The sequence below is a fragment of the Carcharhinus amblyrhynchos genome, chromosome 2 (assembly GCF_965287045.1).
Source record: "Carcharhinus amblyrhynchos chromosome 2, sCarAmb.v2.hapA, whole genome shotgun sequence".
NCBI lineage: Eukaryota > Metazoa > Chordata > Chondrichthyes > Carcharhiniformes > Carcharhinidae > Carcharhinus > Carcharhinus amblyrhynchos.
In genome coordinates, this window is record NC_137325.1 from 29,821,191 (window position 1) to 29,842,401 (window position 21,211).

The 21,211-nt window shown below is 41.6% G+C and overlaps 1 protein-coding gene across 1 annotated transcript in view; it reads right to left on the reverse strand.

The window, feature by feature from the left end:
• Positions 1-2,471: 2,471 nt before the first annotated feature.
• Positions 2,472-21,211, reverse strand: part of LOC145360472 (transcription factor E2F3-like) — a 58,349-nt gene continuing 39,609 nt past the window's right edge. The window contains exons 3-7 of the mRNA XM_080215696.1: positions 15,982-16,201; positions 13,458-13,616; positions 12,340-12,454; positions 10,856-10,997; positions 2,472-4,557 (exon numbers count right to left, since the gene is read on the reverse strand). Of these exons, the coding sequence (XP_080071822.1) occupies positions 4,292-4,557; positions 10,856-10,997; positions 12,340-12,454; positions 13,458-13,616; positions 15,982-16,201 (902 nt within the window). The 3' untranslated portion in view covers positions 2,472-4,291. The remainder of the gene's footprint in view (positions 4,558-10,855; positions 10,998-12,339; positions 12,455-13,457; positions 13,617-15,981; positions 16,202-21,211) is intronic.

Consider the following 21,211-nt stretch of genomic DNA (forward strand, 5'->3'; position numbering starts at 1 on the left):
CCTGTATTTACAACGTGCATAAAGTACAGAGTACAGGTCAAGACTCAAGTCCTTCAACCACTGGCCATAATGGAGCCAGCTGGTTTTAAACCCCTTGCTGCTTCTACCCTATTGGGCAAGCTTCCACTTGCTTAATAGGAGAGCACATACTCTACGAGGCCCACAGGTAGATCTATTGACCATCCCTGTGGCCATAACAACTGCAAAGCATTTTGTGACATCCTGAAACGAAAGTCTTTTAAAACATCATGGCTGCCAAGCCATCCCAAAATATAACCCAAAGAAGATAAACAAGTATGTTGAATTTCATGGAATGTGCAACAAGTGTAACTTCGGTCTGCAAACTGCATTATGTACTTTCTCAGGAGGAGCTACTTAAAAAAAAAATGGATCAGGCATAACCCATGGCTCTTCTTCCACAAGTTTTATTCATTGAGGGGCCAGGGCTAGTAAGGGAATTTGCCAGTCAACAGTCCAAAAGATAAACTGTGCAGCTGAGAAAGAGAAGCATTTAGGACTGCGTTGCCTGAGCTTCAGGTGACTGAATTGCTTAGCCTTATGGTGTTCAGGCCTTGTTAATATGCCTGCAATTATTGTCTCTAAGTCAACGTAGAATCACTGGGCTCATTTTGCCCAGTGTGATGAAAGAAAAATATTTAATCCAAGATTCAATACAAACTGATACATCATTTAAATTCAAATATTTTATTTACACTCAAGTTTAAACACTAGAAATTCAAAGGAAGCTTTTCCCACACAGCCCAAAAATTTAACATTTTTAAAGGTACCATCACAATTTAGAACTGCGCTGGCACTTTGCAAGTTTAACGTGTTTTGCACACTTCTCTCATATACACTATGTACACTTTTCACCAGGCATCCAGCTCTAGGGTTAAATAGTATTTTTTTTTAAAAAAAAACTAGTTACAAATGCAGGTGACAAAACCTTTACAAGTCTTTACAAAGTTTGATGGCAGTGTCCATTTAAGTTTGGAAAAGCCAAGAAAATGCATTGGTGCCTAAACATGTTATACAAAAAGGCAAGACAATGAACACAGCCAAAGATTGCAAAGTCTATTTAAATAGATTATACATCATTTTTTTCATAATTTATTAACAAGAGCCAGCACAGTACTAAACAATACCACATGCATTGTTCAATTCCTTTACACACAGTCCTCGTCCTACACACATTTCATAACTCCAAAACTGTGTTGGAATCAAAAATGGGCTTATACAGAAATGTGAAGTTTAAATTTTATTGAAGTCGATGTGTAAATGGGCCTTCTGTGGTTTGCAATTCACAGAAAAAAAAAGGGGAAACAAATCAACATTGGTATCCTGCACCTAAGTACATCGTCTCACAACCACAACAAAATTGATGTAGAAAATGTGCTGGACCGGAGTACCACTGGTCATTGCGACAGCAGAATTTGTAATGTGCAGATTCAAAAGGTGCCAGACAGAAATGCTCACAGCTGCCATACTGAGACTACAAGCAACCAAAGGCTTCCCCCTTCTGAAGCACAGACACCAGTGGACTGAAATAATTAGAATCTGAAAATAGCTTTAGTGCTGAAGCACTCAACTATTCAGAAAGTGTGGAGTGAAGTCTCAGCCAAGTGACCAATGATGCATCCTTGTTGGGGAGTCTGGATGGTCACAAGGAGGAATTTAAATAATTGGTAGATTAAGATTGCACTCGTGCTACACAATAAAAACAAAGCCTTTGCGTCCTTCAACTGGCTGCTTGGTGGTGCGTGCTTGTGTGTGCCTGGACTAACATGGTGTGAGGTAAACACAAAGTATGTGGGGTGGGGTGGAAGAAAGCACAGGGAGAAGGATGTGACATTTGTACAAGTTGTGTAAAGTCCAGTCGTCATGAGAAAGTGGTCCATGTATTCACTGTCTAACACTGAATTCAGTTATTGAAGTACAATTATGTTTCTGCTTTCATCTGTAGGAATCCATATATGATTGAAACTGACAAATGCCAGAAGGCTGAGGGAACACTTCTGGTCTGCATCCAGGGGTAGTCATGACACACCATCTGTCTTCGATCACTCCATTAACCTATAAACTCAAAGCCTCTCTCATTGCCAATGCTTCTTCAATGCTCCTTAAAAATTAATGTTACTATTGGTTATGTTTCTATCATTTTATCACTTTTTTGGATAATCTATTCTGAAGTTGCAAGCCTTCAGAATGTTTTGAACATCTAGCTAAGTAAGGAATTCATGAGCTATTTGACAGAGATTGAGAATTGTCACATGGAACAGACCTGTGGAGGCTGATTCCCTGGACAAATGTCATGCTCATACCAGACTATCAATTCGAAAAGTCTTTGCAACCAATCCTCAAGCTTGCTATAATTCTAAATTAATCGCCACCAAAATGAAAGCGAAACAAATCCCGGGGGGGGGGGGAAAGAAGAGAGAGAGAGAGAGAAAGAGGGAGTAAGGGGGGGAAATCAGCTGCCGCAAGAAGGGCAAGTATCAAGATTAAGGGCTCAAGTAATTTTGATTTAGTCTCATCATTAAAGTGCACATTAATACACTTTCCAGCATTGGACAGTGATCAGATGCGGGAACCCTGGTCGATTCTCCTACTCACCAGACCAGTGGCATAGGACACCTGCAGCATTTGCTGAGTTGATGTGACCAAGATGATTTCGAAGATAAAAGCAGTACATACTCATTGCATCAGTCACCATGTCTTTTTTTTGAAAATTGACTTAAATAAAGGATCCACAACATGAAGCATATTCCAAAACATGGCAAAAGGTTTTCTTTCCTGAAGGCACTGACTCACATTAAGGTTAATTGATGCATCTGTCATATTCAGGTTCAAGCTAATGCATCTACTGGATCACAAAAAGGGACATTAAAATGGATTTCCCAATCCTGGATTTGTACACGTTTTACATCAACTGGTATCGGCTGGTGATTGGGAGGAGAAACCCCCAAGTACATTCCTTTCTTCTTTAGCCAAAGATGTTTCAGCCAGCTTTACTGCTGCCCTATGGACAAAAGCTAAGGCACCTAATTAGGTTTGATGGCTCAGTTCTATATCAGGCCATTCTTGCATGCCCTATTGATCACAAATTTAACTGCATATAACTGCATCAATCTTTAAGAAACATAGCACTAACATGTGTAGCATTTCCAGCCACTACCACTTGGACCAACTCCACAACATCTCTCTAAAGACATTTAAGACATTAAAGATTATTGTGCTATGAACCCCTGTTCAACAGGTGGTGGTGCTAATTACACAACTGTATTTAACGTACAACGTTGTGACAGAGGTTAACACAAATCAAATATCTCTGGTCAAGATTAGTCCAAGGATGCAAAAGCAATGAACAACTCAATATGTGAAGTGTTACTCGCTGTGCTTCAGCATCTTCCACAATAGGGTGTTGCCAGACCGTACATTAGGCCAGTTGCCCCTCACTTCACAATGAGATAGAATAACAGTAAACTGTTAAATAATGTCCCCCCCAAACTAAGTGCTGGCAATTAGCAGTGGAGGATCACTGTCCCACAGTATGAAGCAGCAGCTGGAATTAACCCAAATTATTTTACAATAGTGGGAAAAAGGGGTGGAAATGGAAATGCATGAAAAATCCAGCTGCGGTTATTAACTTGATTGTTGTTGCAAAGACATTTGAATTTGTTTTTTAATGTGTTTATTGCAAAGAAACCATATTTGCAATTATTTTTGAACTGTTTTGCACTCTTCACAAGATTCTTTTTCCCTCCACTTTCAACACATAAAACTAAACCAATCAACACGTACTGATCCCACCACATTCAATGTGACCACTGAGCAAAACAATGTTTGTCAGAATAGCCACACCTATTCTCAGGCAAGATCAAATGCAACACTGTTACACATCTCAGGCTCTCGAGAGAATTCCCACTGCTGATCGATTCACTTTGAATGTCTATGGTCAGAAAGATTTCCAGGCCTTGAAATAATTTGCAGAGTGAATACTTACATTGTGCATGCCAAATGCCAACTAAAAAACTGCATTCTTAGATGGGTATGGTAATCGATAGTGAAGTTTCATTTCATGCTAATACATAATTTATATAAAATACCAGCACAACACACCTCAGGCACTGGTAGCCAACATAGATTATTAGGGTCAACGCAACTGGCAAAATGTTCCATTACTATTCCTGTAACTGATAGACTTCCCTCGACACCCACCAGCTTCCAAACTTACATTCTGTTTCTAGATCCTTCACTGGCAGCAGATATTCAATACTTCAAAAAGGAACACTTAATTGGTCATGTAAAAATCGTCCAGTGGGAAAAGCCCATCAACATTGCAATCAAACAGATCACTGATTCCTGCTTTGTCACCAATGCTCAATATGTACTCTTCCTGAGCAACCGATGGAGACAGATTCACAAACAGTCCTTCCTCTTCCATGGGCAATGAAATCTGATCTTCAGTTTGCTGCAGGAGATTGTTCAGTGAAGTTAAAGGTGAAAAATGTGAACCTGAGCTGTCACCATGTTGAATACTATTAGAAAAGTCAAAATCTGTTAAGAGAAAACAAATGAGTTAATAAGTCACATGTCTCATCTCCAAGCAATCTTACCATGAGGGGACTGAAAATCTTTCAAAGTAAGGGACCCCATTTCACAGGAAGAATTATCACATAGGTAGCCACTTGGCCCATCCGTATTGTCTCCCTCCAAAAGTGATTCAAGTATTACTCCCTGTTGTTTCTCTGGAGTCCTGGAAATGTTATCCCAGGATCTTGTATGCTTCATTAACTGATCAGGAAGAGCAGGGGTTCCCTGAGAATGCTACTTCAAACCTACCCTCAGTCCAAGAAACAACCATTCATCCCCACTTTATTTCCGATCACTCACATGTTGCTGCAGTCCCTGCTAACCTATGAACTCTACTAAGCTTTCAAGTCATAGGCGGGCTGTTAACGTGCAAATAAGTGCGGCGTGCAGGAATGGGACGGCCATACTTATGGGGGATTTCAATCTGCATACTGATTGATCGACTCATGTTGGACGTGGGGCTCGAGGAAGAGTTCTTGGAATGCTGCCGGGATAGTTTCCTCGAACAGTGTGTGTTGGAGCCGACGAGGGAGCGAGCTATCTTGGATCTGGTGCTATGTAATGAAACGGGTAGAATTAGGGACCTTGTGGTGAAGGATCCTCTTGGGGAGAGTGATCATTGTATGGTGGAGTTTCTGGTGCAGATGGAGGAGGAGAAAGTGGGTTCCCGGACACGCGTCCTTTGTTTGAATAGAGGGGAGTACGGTAGGATGAGAGAAGAATTGGCAAATGTGGACTGGGAGAGCGCGTTGGAGGGAGGGTCTGTTGAGGAGCAGTGGAGGATCTTTAAGGAGATCTTTCTTGGTGCTCAACGGAAATTTATTCCGATGGTCAAAAAGGATAGTAGGAGGAGAGGTAATAAGCTGTGGATAACGAAGGAGGTGAAGGAAAGTGTTAAACTAAAAGCGGAGGAATTTAGAGTAGCTAAGAGTAGTGGGCGAGAAAAGGATTGGGAGAGGTTTAAATGTCAACAAAGATTGACAAAGAAGTTGATAAGGAAGAGTAGGAGAAACTATGAAGCTGGGCTAGCGCTTAATATAAAAAAGGATAGCAAGAGTTTTTATAAATATATAAAAAGGAAGAGGCTGGCTAGGGTGAATGTTGGTCCTTTAGAGGATGAGAAAGGGGACCTAGTGGTAGGGGATGGGGATATGGCTAAGGTATTGAATAACTTTTTTGTTTCTGTCTTCACGGAGGAGGACGTGAATAATTTGCCAGGTGTTAGCGAAGGAAAGGTGGTAGGACTGGAGGGTCTTAATGACATTACTGTTACTAGAAAGGCGGTGCTCGACAGACTGGAGGGGCTGAATGTGGACAAGTCCCCAGGACCGGATGGAATGCATCCGAGGGTTCTGAAAGAAATGGCGGAGGTGATAGTGGATGCCTTGGTGGTTATTTTCCAAACGTCGCTGGATTCCGGGGAAGTGCCGGATGATTGGAAAACGGCTAATGTTACGCCGTTGTTTAAGAAGGGTGCCAGGCAAAAGGCGGGGAATTATAGGCCGGTTAGTTTAACGTCTGTGGTAGGTAAAATGTTAGAATCTGTCATTAAGGAGGAAATTGCGAGGCATCTTGAAGGGAATTGCTTGATAGAGCAGACGCAGCACGGTTTCATTAAAGGGAAGTCGTGTCTGACAAATTTACTGGAGTTCTATGAGGATGTGCCTAGGGCGGTGGATAGAGGAGAGCCGGTGGATGTGGTCTTTCTAGATTTTCAGAAGGCGTTTGACAAAGTGCCTCACAAGAGGGTATTGCAGAAGGTCGAGGGACATGGGGTTGGGGGTAGGGTGTTAGCGTGGATAGAGGATTGGTTGTCAAATAGGAGGCAGAGAGTGGGGGTCAACGGGTGCTATTCGGATTGGCGGATGGTGACTAGTGGAGTGCCCCAGGGGTCAGTGCTGGGGCCTCAGCTTTTTACCATTTATATAGATGATCTGGAGGAGGGAACCGAGTGTAGAGTGTCGAAATTTGCTGATGACACCAAGATTGGGAGAACGGCAAATTGTGCGGAGGGTGTGGAGAGTCTGCAGAAGGATCTAGATAGGCTGGGCGAATGGGCCAGGAAATGGCAAATGGAATTTAATGTTGGCAAGTGTGAGGTGGTCCACTTTGGTAGGAAGAATGGTAGGAAGGACTATTACTTACGGGGCGAAAAACTGCAGCAGGCGACGGTGCAGAGGGACCTCGGGGTCCTTGTGCATGAGTCGCAAAAACCCAGCTTGCAGGTGCAGCAGGTGGTCAGGAAGGCGAATGGGATGCTGGCCTTCATAGCGAGGGGGATTGAATATAAAAGTAGGGAGGTCTTGCTGCAGCTGTATAGGGCATTGGTGAGGCCGCAACTGGAGTACTGTGTGCATTTTTGGGCGCCGCACCTGCGCAAAGATATTTTGGCCTTGGAGGGAGTGCAGAGGAGGTTTACTAGGCTGATACCGGAGTTGAGGGGGTTGAGCTATGAGGAGAGGCTGAATAAACTAGGCTTGTACTCGTTAGAGTTTAGAAGAATGAGGGGAGATCTCATTGAGACGTATAAGATGATGAATGGGATGGATAGGATAGAGGTGGAAAGACTCTTCCCGCTCAAAAAAGACAGTAGGACTAGGGGGCACAGCCTCAAGATAAAAGGGGGGCGGTTTAGAACGGAGTTGAGGAGGAACTTCTTCACTCAAAGGGTGGTGAATCTCTGGAATTCTCTGCCCGTTGAAGTGGTGGAGGCTGCCTCGCTAAATATTTTTAAGACGCGGGTTGATGGGTTTTTGATAGGAGAGGGGATTAAGGGTTATGGGGAGAGGGCGGGAAAGTGGAACTGAGCAGCGACAGATCAGCCATGATCTTATTGAATGGCGGGGCAGGCTCGAAGGGCTAGATGGCCTACTCCTGCTCCTATTTCTTATGTTCTTATGTCATGTTGGGAACCTCATCAAATGCATTTTGGAAATCCGTGTACATCGCATCAACCATACTGCTCCCAATCTTCTCTGTCACCTCATCAAAAAAACTCCAAGTTAGTTGAATTCAATTTTTCCTTAACAAATCCATGTTGGTTTTTCTCAATTAATCCATATTTGCCCAAGTAACTATTAACTTTGTCCAAAGTCAGTATCTAAAAAGGTATCCCACCACAAAATTAAACTGACTGGCCTGTAGGTGCTGGGCTTATACCCTTTATTGAAAAAGGATGAATATTTGTAATTCTCCAGTCCTCTGGCACTATGCCCACAGATTCCAAGAATAATCAGAAAATTGTGGCCAGTGGCTCTGCAATTTCCAGCTTCACTGCCCGCAGTATCCTTCGATGCATCACATCCAGTCCCAAAACTGCATAGCCTATTCAATATCTCCTCATCAACGTTTAACAAATCAAATGTCTGAACAACCATCTCTTTTTAGTCCCTAACTAGCTCCACTCCTTTTACTACCCATGTGCTTTTAAAAGATTACTGGATTCACTTCTGCGTTTACGCCCAGGCTCTTCTCAAACTGCAGGAGCAGCACTTATATTCCAATTAAGTATGTTACAGCTCTCAAGTATTGAGTTTAACAACCTTAGATTCTGACCTCTCTCCTCCATCTTAACCTTTTTTTAAAAAAAATCCCAAACAATTTTTGTTCCTAAAAAATATCCCTCCCTCCCCTTCCCCCACTGGGCCATCTGTCACTTATTCTAGGATTTTGTGACATCTTTTTTGCAATCTGTCCCAGTTCCCACTAATGACTATTTCATACCCTGTTGTACAGTATATAATCTAACGCATCTTTCCGTCACAAATTCTGAAGAGTCGCGCGGACTGGAAACATTAACTTTGTTTTCCCTCTGTCCGGATGATGCCAAACACATTGGACTTTTCTGACTTTGTTTTTTTTTCTTGTATGCTTTGATTCTCTTATTTGCTTTTATAGGTCCTCACGAGCCTGATTCTCAACTGTATTATCCACCTGATATCTGTCATATATACCCTTTTTGTTTAATCTTACTCTTAACTTAATTCATCATCTAAGGAGCTCTGATTTTTTTTCCTCCACCTTTCAGCTTCATTGGGATAAACCTTGACTGATTGAACCTAAACAATCCTTTTTCTTTGAAAGGCAGTTCACTATTCAGTTACAGTTTTGCCTTCCAATCTTTGCTTCTTTTGGAAAAGAACAGTTATGACTTCTGTCAAAATCCACCAAACAAAACAAGCCCCACATAAACATAATTATCAATCGCCAAATGGATCCTTTTTTTTTAATCGAAAGGCCATATCTGTACTCTCCTTTCACAAGCTGAAGGTATTGCCTCAGGTTCCAAACTATATAGACCAGCGAAGTTCCAGATTCCACTTTCAATCTGTATTAATTGCTTTGCTTTACAGCCAGGACAGTGGTTGAGGCATCTGGGGCTATGCAAAGGTGGGAGCATGGGGGGGAGAAAGAGGGAGAAATTCAGTCAATGTTGCCAGCCATCAACTCTAAAATTACCCACAGGTGGGATAACTCAGGATTGGACTTAACATGGACCCCAAAGTATTTGAACGGCCTGACGAGATGGTCAAATACACCTTAATATTTGAGATGTGTTGACTGACATTCTCCCAACAACTGAGTTTCTTTCTTCAGGAAAGGGAGACACAGGGAAAGAAAATCGAATGGAAAGGTGAACTACCTGACCTTTGCCCTCCTCTCCTGAACACACCAACATGGTTGGGATACGGGTTCCTTGGACAACAGTAAGTCGCCTTCAAGCATTGTTAATATCACAATGCCTCATTAACGAGCCTCAGCAGAACATTCTGATCCTGTTCTCATCAGATGAGCAAGTATACAAATAACAGGGGCCACTGCACATTAACACTTTCACGTACCTGTTGGGCATGGGCCTGAAGTGTTTTGAAACATCAATGAAATAAAATTTAAACATGAGAATTCACTTCTGTAGAAATTACATCTGCCACCAGAGGGGGATCAGTACTGTACACTATACTGCAGCTCTCTCCAGTGGTTAAAAGCACAACGCAGCTTTTATGCTGGAGAATTCACTGGTCAAACAGCTTGGTACTCTGGAGTCTGATACAAAAGTAGAGTCACAGTTCATTACACAAACATTCACAAATGTCATCGCTCTTTTTAAAACAAAAGGCCTTCAAATGCCAAAGCAGTTTATATTGAATCACCACAGCAGTTTGACCTTGCTTTTTTTTTGAAAAAGGAAATGGGATTGATTGGTGGTTTGAGCACCAGAGGACACAATCATACTGAAAAATGATAAAGTACTCCAAGATTTTCGTAGACCCAAGTGGTTCAGCAACTATCTCAAAGGCAACAACGACCTATTTAATAGAACATACAGCAGACAGGCCATTCGGCCCAATGAGTCATGGCAGCATTTATGTCCCACTTGAGTCTCCTCCCACCCTTCCTCATCTAGCTATCAAAAGAACTACTCATGTTCTGCTCCCTCCTCTGCTTACCTACCCTCCCCTACAATGCACTCATGCATTGACCTCAAACACACGCTGCTCTCTGGGTAAAGACATTTCTTTTTGTGGTGACCACCTTATGCGACAGTCACCAGTTCTGCTTTTCCTTCAAGTGAAAACAGTGTCTACTTCATATTCTATTTAAATATTTCATAATTGTAAGGCACTGACTGGTAGATTGTAACCAGTGACAACTCTGTATTGGATGTAATGGGAACAAGTGGGTCAGCTGACCCAGTAAGCCATGGAACCAGTTACAGGGTGATGTAATAGTCAGCTGATTCACCATAAATAAGGAACTATGTAGAATTGCGAGGAGCTTGGAGTGGCCCAGGGTGAAGCCCCAAGTTTGGAGTAATGATGTTTCTTTATTAAACTCTCTCTCTGATTTATAAGTTGAAGTTTGGTTGTATTTTCATTAGCTGCATTTTGAAGAGTTCCTTCTGAAGAAACATTGACTAGCCTACACCCCAGCCTGTACATCCTTCCTTGATAGGCATAACCTTCCACTTCTGGTATCATGGTTTAAAATCTTTCTGAACCCCTGACGCGTGCCTCTATTTCCTTTCCATAATATGGCAACCAGAACTTTAGACAACACTGCCAAGAATGGTCGAAGCAAGGTTTGATATAAACTTAGCACAAGTTGTCTACTTTTCAGTTCTATTGTGAGAAATAACTTCTAGGTCTATGCTTGCCTTTATCTTCCCAACAGCCTTATTAAACTGTTAAATGTAACTAAATATTGCAAGACACAGAAATATGTGCTTTACACAGATCAGAACTAGTAATTGCCTAGGGCTTACCTTTGATTCGTGACTGGGAAATATTTCTAGAAGAATGTTCCTGACTGGCAGCCTTCAACGGACTACTGGATGTTCCAGTGTCATCTGGACACAAGTAAACCTCAACAGGCCCCCTAGAGCTTAACAAGTGTATCTGGAAATTCTAAAGGAAATCAAAATAGCAAGGCACGTCAAACAAAAATAGGGAGCTGTTGTTTGGAGAACACAAGCTATTTTACTCAAATACAAAAACAAGTTAAATACTCAGTTTTCAGAGCTATAACTGCCCTCTTAAAATTTGTTTCAGTGAATGGGTGGCATGGTTGCAGTGGTTAGCACTACTGCCTCACAGCTCCAGGAAATCTGGATTTGATTCCTAGTTTGGGTCACAGTGCAAAGTCTGCACAGACATTCTGCCCGTGTCTGCGTGGGCTTCCTCCGGATGCTCTGTTTTCCTCCCACACTCCAAAGATGTACGGGGTTAGGTTGATTGGCCATGCTAAATTGCCCCAGGATGCATAGGTTAGATATATTAGCAGGCTAATGGGGATAGGGCCTGGGTGGGATTGTTGGCGCTGGTGCAGACTTGATGGACCGAATGGCTTCCTCCTGCACCGTAGGAGTTTGTACAATTCTATGAATGCCCGTCTGAAACATACAAGGATCAGTTTCCCTTGGATCTGGGCAAGCAAGACCATGATGTGGAGATGCTGGTGTTGGACTGGGGTAAACACAGTAAGAAGTCTCCTGGTTAAAGTCCAGCAGGTTTATTTGGTAGCACAAGCCACTAGCTTTCAGAGCGCTCCTTCTTCATCAGGTAAGTTGTCTACGTAATACGCTGCAGAAAAGGATGTCCCAAGGCATGGTACACTGGGGACACCATGCAGACACTACGACAACGGATGAATGAACACCGCTTGACAATCACCAGGCAAGACTGTTCTCTACCTGTTGGGTAATACTTCAGCGGCCATGGGCATTCGGCTTCTGATTTTCAGGTATGCGTTCTCCAAGGCAGCCTTCGTGACACACGACAACGCAGATTCGCTGAGCAGAGACTGACAGCCAAGTTTCGCACACACGAGGATGGCCTCAATCGGGATCTTGGGTTCATGACACACTATCTGTAGCCCCCACGACTTGCCTGGGCTTGCAAAATCTCACTAACTGTCCTGTCTGGAGACAATACACATCTCTAACCTGTGCTTAACCCTCTCTCCACACACATTGTCTGTACTGTTAAGACTTGATTACCTGTAAAGACCCGCATTCCAACCATTATTTTGTAATTTGAGTTTGAACTGAAATCCCACTCACCTGATGAAGGAGCAGCGCTCTGAAAGCTAGTGGCTTGCGCTACTAAATAAACCTGTTGCACTTTAACCTGGTGTTGAGAGAGTTCTTACCAAGACCAATCAGATATGCAAACAAGCTAAAAAAAAACTCAATGTTAAACATAACTGATTACATGCTACCTTGTCTCTCTCCAACGAGCCTCAACTTACATCATAAGGATCAGATACTTCCAGCCTGGTTTCAGGAGGAGCTTTCACAGCTATTACCACCTGGCCTTTGAAACTCTGGATCTTTCGGATGTCCTGATAAGTCACATAATTTAATGTTTTGAATGTTAAGGAGAATAAACTAGGCATTGGAACAACAGTTACTGACCCAAATTCTCAGTAGAAAACAAAACAAATGGCCCAGGATTTAGGCAGCAGCGAGCAAAGTTAGCTAAAAGTCTTTGTATAATGCAGTTCAAGGTCAGTTCAAATCTAGTCCCGAGTTAAGGGAATCTCTAGCCATTCAGAGCAGTGATGTCATTTAGTAGGTAAGCATCCAATTGCATTGTAATGTTACTAGACAGCAAATCAGACAACTATACTGGCAAACCTCACCAAACAAAATAAGTGATTGGGCCTTACACGTAGGATTGTGGCAGCAGCAGCTTTCAAGAAACAAAAACGTGAAAGCATAATTGAGAAATTTGACATTCCACAAATGCAAATTCAACTTTTGAGGGCCAGAGGGTTTTTCAACAGCAACAAGAGACTTAGTACATCATTAAAAACTCAGTTACATCTCATTTAACAAGGTGTAACATTTTTTTAAGAGTTTGTACAGCAAGATTAATAAAGTAAACAAGCAACTTCTCATCCTTTCAGTGATTTCTATTTGATTGCAGTCCGAGGAACAGACTGCCTCCTATGGGGAAACCATGGAATCACAGAAATTCTGGATTTCCACATTTAACTCCACGTGTGTACTCAAGTAGTTGCTATCAGTTCCAGCAGCAACACTAACAAAAACCATTGAAATAGCTTTCTGACAACAAGATCAGTAAAAATAAAATTAGCAGTTTTAATTCAACAAGTTAGACTTTGAAGAAAAGTTCTGCAAATTAAATACAAATTGTTCTGAAATTGGACTTCTTGAGTAAACTTAATCATGCTAAGTCCTCACTTGGCTTGAAGCTTTCAGAAACATGGCCTTCGAATCTGTCTAGAAGTTTGTTACAACCAGATTGCTGGTCTTCACAAATCAAACATATTCAAACCTACCACGCCTGAGTCAGTTCTATCAAAATCCTTAAAAACTTCAAACAGCACACCAGAAAGGATATCTTTGGTTTTCAGAGTCTTCTGTTAGTTTTTTGAGGTCCAAGGTGCAGCTCTGGATCAAGTCATCCAACCTCTTCTCTTTCAGGCTAAGTTCAGCCACCTCTCGGTTCAAACCCTGGCATCGTTTTAGCATACCATCATTGTCTGTCAGGCTGCAACCCCTGCAGGAAGACAGCATCATTAATGGTGCTCAGCAACTCAAGACAAAACTTCAAAAAGTTCAATAATTAAAAAGACTCTCTCCAGCTCCCTTTGTTGAAAGTTGAAGTGAAACAGGCACCACAAAAGTTAGCTGTTGAAAGATCACACTTCATTTTTACCCAACTGAGGGACAGCAGCTTTCTCATGTAATCATTTTAACACTACTGGAAAATGCATACTTTATGTTTCAGAACAAGGGGCACTTTTACAAAGCGACACCTTTTCTCTTCCGATTCTTTCATCTGACTCTAGCACAAGTCGAGGAATACCCCCATTCAGACAATCTCAGCCATTTTGAAGACTCAAACGCATCATCCTTCAGGGAAAAAAAATCTCTGGATAAAGTCCATTTGATACAATGGCATGGTTTGCCTCAAAGCAGATAGCCCTTCAGCGGACTGGCTCAGCACAATCACAAATCTTTTAGTGCAAGGAACTATAGAATTCAACTCATTTGGGCCAATGGTGTTACACTGGAAGGTCACAGGTTCAAAGCTGTGTTGCTGCTCAACAATTATTGTGACTGTCTTTTTGTTCGCATCACTGTATTGGGCGATGGTTCAAGATCAAACAAACATTCAAAAGTCCAAACCTATTTACATGCTAGAGTTTGAAGGTAGAATCCCACAGAGACAGGAATACCCAGAAAGGATAAAAGTGAGAGTTGCAGCGAGCCGAAGTCTGGACATAGCAGTGGAAGGTATTATATTCATAAAGATCAAGGCTCATTTCTTGGGCATGAATCAGGCGTCATTCAGTTCACTTACAGCAATATGGTGAATAAGCAGGTACACAGCACAACAATCACTGGCTTTGCCTAAATGACTAAGTGGCACCATTGCTGTATAGGATGCATACTTTATCTAGTCTAGAGTAGATTCCATGTTGTATTCAAGCCAGGGTTTCAGTTATACAAAATATGCACTTGAGAAATAACATGGTTGAGATTCTTACAACTTTACTCCAAATAACACGGCAAAGCTACAGGGTTGACGTCCCATGAAAACGTGGTGAAAGGCCCTCCCACGTATGGGATGGTACTGCCAAAAAGACTCAATGATGAAGAAACAGGAATACATGTGTAAGATGCACTGACGCGTCTCACTACTACCAGAAAGAACAAGGGTAGTAGGTGTATGGGAATGCCAGAACCTGCAAGGTCACACCTAAGTCACAGACCAGCCAGATCTGCAAATGTATCACACTTCTTTCACTGCAGTGTAATTAAACATGTACCTAAACCACATTTATTGTAGCAGCAAACCACCACCTTCAAGGCAGTTAGGGATAGGCAATGAATGCTAGTTTTCTAGTGATGCGCACATACCAGGAATTAATAAGTAAAATGTGAAATTGGTTTGTGATTTGAAGGGCAAGTTGCAGTTCCCACAACATTATTGCTCTTCACTTTCTTAGTGATACGTCAGAGTTAAGAAGGGTTGCTGAAGTAAGTCTGGCAAGTTGCTGCAATGCATCTTCTAGATTGTACATACTGTAATCAGGTATGCCAGCAGTTGGGGTTGCCAGGGTCCTATGATAACACCACCAAACAAACAAGTTGAACTTTCTGGGTGGCATCAATCCTTGCATGTTGTTGATGCAACACCCATCCAGGTGAGTTGTAGTGGTCCATGCTCCTGATTCAAGTCTTGTGGGTGGTGAAGAGAATTCAGAACATCAGATGATGAGGTATTTGCCACAGAATAGCTGGCCTCCAAGAGATTACCTTAATTTCTATTTGTATATAGAATCTGAGCAAAAGATGATTATCTGGCAAGGCAAAAGGTATGACATAGCTTTGTGGTTTATGAAGAAAACACATTTTTCATGTTCCATTTGGATGTGGAGACTTTAGTCAAAATCACTGGTATCTATCCATGAATGGCCAGAGACAAATACTGACATGAAGGTACATGCTTTACATACAGAAAGCTTTGGGAATTTCAGAGGGCAACATGTCATCCCACAGGAAATGGGATTATCCTTTAACTAAAAAAAAAATAAATTTCCTCTTTAGTGTGCTAGTAAATGAATATAAATTGACTAAGCACAATAATATAAGTTCCAGTGGTTTTAAATCATCACAAGAAACAAAGCACACTACTTTATTAAAAGTTGCATTGAATTTATATACCGAATGGATATTTCAAACTGTAAACTTGTCAAAGAATGAAACAGAAAATTAAAATAAGATAGATTGTTTATAGCCCATAATTGATGTATTCACATTACAGTAAATTAATGCAATGCTCCACTTAAAAGGAAGAACAGACATCCAAGTTGAATGAAAAATTAAGGAATGGAAATTGCAAAAAACAAACTTACATCCATTGAACATTATTTTTGGATTTCTTCTCAATGAGATGAATACCCTCCAACACATTTGTGATGTCATAGATCCTGCGCTTTGGCACGTTTAAGACCTCTGCAGCTCGGTTTAAGTCCAACACTCCATCTGGAGACTGGCTCAAAAGTTGAACAACATTCTTTGTGAGGGGAACCAGTGAAGTGTTGTAGCGAGTCTTCTCTGATGGAGACCTGGGAGCTATATTATGGAAGGAATAAAATATTCACTGACGTGATTTATCTTGAAATTCACAGCTCAATTTTTTTAATAAAAGGGATGCAGAATGAACAGTAACCAGGAACACAGACATGATGGAGATGCTAAAGGGATCAAGCCTAAAAAATATCACGTTAATATTGAAAAATACTGAAAGCATTTCAGACATGCTCTCTGGGCCACTACTCCACAACCAAAAAAAACTCCAGCCTACTGCAGAATCGCCCACCTTTGTACAGTTTACTATCTGTCACTGGCTTCAGCCCACTAAACACCGAACAAAGTAAAACTTAATGCAATCATCATGAGGATTTTAGTAGAGGATTGGGCTCAAAATATGTTAGCACAATCCCAGACCAAAATAGACACAAATGCTGGCACATGATCACGCAGAAAATAAATCCCAGGTATGCTGTTTGACATATTTAATTTGGGAAACAAAACAGCCATTACAACTTTTTCAAATGTGCAAATAAGACTAACTTTTCAATTACCCTCTAAAGCACAAAGAATTTCTTAACTATTCATACCTAAAATTAAATGGAAAGCGGAAAGAGCTCCTTAAATTCCCCGTGGATGTTTAAATTGAGAAGTCATCGAGGCTGACTACAACTGCAGCAGGTGGGTGCACGGTGAAGGGCAACAATCCATTTAACACGCAGACTCCAAACAAAAATTGCAGACATTTCTCAAATAAATACTCCATTCCACTCAGCCAAATGCCTTCTCACCATCTGTGCAACATGACAGGAGAGGCATATTTCACTACCAGATCAACAAGGCACAATCAAGTGTAAAAATATATTCAGCTGGAAGGCAGCTCATTTCAGTCCATTAACAAGAGATCTCTTCTGATGGATCGAAATCAAACACTTGGCAAGAGAAACTAAATGAGCAATGGGAAGCATTGAGGAGTGTGTTCTGGGAAGTGAGGGACATTCAGTGTGAGCCCAGGAGTCAAAATGTGAGGATCCAAAGAACGAGTTGTACTTGCTGTGCCTATTTAAGTTTTACTTTGTGTGTTAAAATCAATCACCATGATTTAAGCAGGCTCTTCGTTGATACCTCACACTACTACACTGGCAACGAGCAAATTGGACTAAAGTTACAAGCTTTATAATTAAAGAGGGAGAAGGGCATGCCATCCGAGATCTCCAGCAAAGGAAAGAGACGAGGTCTCTGCAATAACAGTGAGTAATAAAGAACGCCACTGTAGGAAAACTTGATCAAGGGATTGAAGACTGGGACCAATACATTGAGAGACTTTGGTATTTTTTCCCACTGCCAATGAGATCACTGGGGAAAACTAACTAAAAGTCACCTTGCTTACAGCGTGTGATCCTCAGATTCTCAACTCATTAGAAGTTTGACCTCGGCATAGTCTCTAATACAAAGTCATTGGCCAGTTAATGGTGTTAGAGCACTACAACCCCAGAGCCTTCATTATATTGTAAAGTGACAAATTGAATTCAGCCATCAAGGACCAAGAGAAGACAATTTTGCATTTGAGAGACTTTGTCAAATGGCTGAGCACTATGAATTTGACTCTTCATTGAGTGACTTGTTATGCAATCGTATGGTTTATGGCATTATCAACTTGAATATCCAAAGGAAACTACCAGCAGAAACAAAAATCTCTCTGGACAAAGCAATAGAATTAGCTCAAGCCACCGAAAGCGCAGAAAGGGTGCTTTCAGGCTATCGTATGTGAAAGAAGACAAAGTGAATCAACTTTGATTGGCAGTTGCCAAATGATTGCCAAACGATGACCTCAAGTGACAGGCACTAAAGAGGTTGAACAGATCATGGACAGAAAGAAAGAAAATGGGCTCTCAGCCCAGGAATTTTGATGAGTATTCCAGATATGGGGTGATCACCCCAGGACAAGGACAATTGCAAAGATTTTGGTTGCTTCGATTGTAACAAGGGCCACATTCAAGTGCGGTGCTGAGTCAGAGTGCACCCAGTTTAAAAGAAACACCCAACTCCAGTGAATAAAGTAGCGAAAGACTTAAAAAAGAATCAGAGATTTATAAGTTAACATGGTTAAGTTTAGGAAGACAGCTCACATTGTAACGGTCCTTATGGTGAACAGGTGACCGTTAAGCATTGAGGTTGACGCAGTGGCTTCTGCCACAGTGGTGGGGAAACAGACCAACAAGTACTTATGAGGAGCCCCCCAACCCTTAAGGGTAAGCAGTAGAGTTGCCAAGTTAGCCACTTATACAGGGGAAACACTAAAGATAGACACCATAACTGCACTGATTTTGTATCAACACCAATCTGCCCAATTATCCACGACTGTCATGAAACGTCAGAAGCCAAACTTCATGGGGCAGGTAAAGCTATGTTGGCTGGAAATACTTAAAAATTACCAATGCTGCCTTTCAAGAAATTCTGTCCAAGTAAAACGTTTTTCCAAAGTGAGCTTGGATGCAAGGAGTTGAGGCCAAAATCTCTCTGAAACCCAAGTCCACATGTAAATATTTCACAGCTCAGACAATTCCATATATACCATACCAGAAAATCAAAGTTGAATTGAAACACTGGAGGGATCAGGAGTTATAAGGCTAGTACAGTTCTCTAAATAGGCGATTCCCATTGTTCCCATGTTAAAAGCAGATTGCATTGTCAAGATCTGTGGTAATTACAAACTTCATAAACCAAGCACCCAACTTGATAGGTACCCAATACCAAAGATAGATCTTTTTGCAAAGCTAGTTGGGGGCCTCACATATACAAAGCTCAATTTAAGCCATGCTACCAACAACAAAGATTCCAGGAAATGCGCAACAATTAACATAAACAAGGGACTTCAGTAGATAAAACTATCTGTTGGCATATCATCTACATGCAGAATTTTCCAACTGTTATGTATTGTAAATGAATGCATCTGTGTTGTAGCGTAATGTTTATATGGTGACATCGGAGGCATTTGGGAGACTTCCTCCCTTCCATTTTGGACCACAAGCAAGCAACCACAATCTAATAAAACTCCATGAACTGGTTAAGTAACCCACTGTGTAGCAAGCTTTTCATTCTTTTATCTTTGCTGTTAAAGTGAGCTGACTACTTCAATATATAAAAACAATGAACAATGGAGAATTAACTGCAAGAAATCCCAAAAAGTCATGGTGTATTTGGATGACATCCTGCTGTGGGGGATTTCACAAGGACAACATCTGGCCAAGCTGGATGAAGTACTTAAGAAGTTTAGAGATGGTGGTATAAGACTGTAAAAGGAACAATGCACCTTTCAGACCAGTGAAGACACATTGTGGCGATTTAAAGTTGGTGCCAAAGGTTTACCCTCTTTGGAAGATAGGATGCAAGCAATTAGACGTTCCTACATTGAGATGTCGCAGAATGAAAATCATTTCTGGGTATGGTCAACCATTATGAACGATTCATGCCAAACTTCACAACAGTATTAGTGCCTCTGCACAATCTGCTAAAAATAAATCAATGCTGGCACTGGGAAGACCTGCAAAAACAGACCTGTGAAAAGGTTAAGTTGATTCTACAATCGTCCAATTTACTAGTACTTTGACCCAGAGATAATTTTAAAAATTGTGATACTTAGTCCTATGGGACTGGCACCATCCTCTCTCACACAAACTGGAAGATGGCACCAACCATCCTGTTGCTTTCAGACACTAACCAACACAAAAAGATGATGATCGCTATTTTAAAAAAGGGCCAGACAGTAGCGTACGGAGTAAAAAAGATTCACCAATATGGTTATGGTCACCATTTTACCATCATTATTGATTACAAACTATTATTGGAATTATTCAAGTCAAAATAAACCGATTCCACCTATTGCTTCAGTTAGGGTGCTTTAGGCCGCCTATAATTGTTTCTCTAACATCGGAGGGAACTCAGATTTGGCTAACACCAAGTTGTCTCCCACTCCCTCGGAATGTGGCTCTACCCCAATGCCACAACAGATTGTCCAAGTTTTAAATTTTTTTAAAAAAAGATATCTTGCATGCATCATCGAATCCTATCAAGAACTGGACCCAGAGGGACACCGTCCAGTCCAAAGTTAAGTGGATGGTTTCAACTGGCTGGCATGATGATAGATCAGAGCAGCTGCAAACCCTCTTCTAAAACTGGAGAAGTTCTTCTCCAGTTTTAGAAGAAAACTGGAGACACCATCTGCACTAGTGCACCTTCCGAAATTTCTAAACAATGACCTGTTGGAAACGCCACCATTACCCCATTAGTGGAAGAACCTATCAGAGAACTAAGTTGTTCCACCAGACCTCAGAAGTCACCTGATAGATTGACTTTGTAAAAGGCTGTACCATGCCACCACCACCCCCCCATCCCCCCCACCCCCTTGTAGCTTAGCCCTTGTTGTAAATAGCAACCCGTTATTATCTTATTAGGTGTATAGCACTGAGCAACTTGTGGGAGGGGGAAGTGGTAGCATGACTCCTTTGAAAGGCGATAGTTTGCAGGTCATGTGGCCTTCTTGGTGCCCATTGTATGGAAGCACATGAAACTCAGCCTTTGGGGAAAAAGCACACAGGTCCATGGAGCAAGGGACCCTCAGCGAGAGCCCAAGAGTCAAGAGTGAAGACCCGTGTTGTAGTTACATAAGAAATAGGAGCAGGGGTAGGCCATCTAGCCCTTCGAGCCTGCCCCGCCATTCAATAAGATCATGGCTGATCTGAAGTGGATCAGTTCACTTTCCTGCTTTCTCCCCATAACCCTTAATTCCCTTGTCTGTCAAAAACCTATTTGTTGTTGTGCCTATATACAGTTCTACTTTGTGTGTGCTAAATAAATCACCTTTGATGATTTAAGCTGTTGCTTCATTGATACCTCACACTATTGCAATGTGAAATGAGGCTCTTCACAGGTTTCTGCTAGTACCACTGTCCTTTTCAACATGCATTATCGACTTGGAGAGAAAATAATTTCAAAGTTTAGAGGTGACATGAAGCTTGCAAATGTAAGTAGCGAGGAGAATAGTAGTAAACC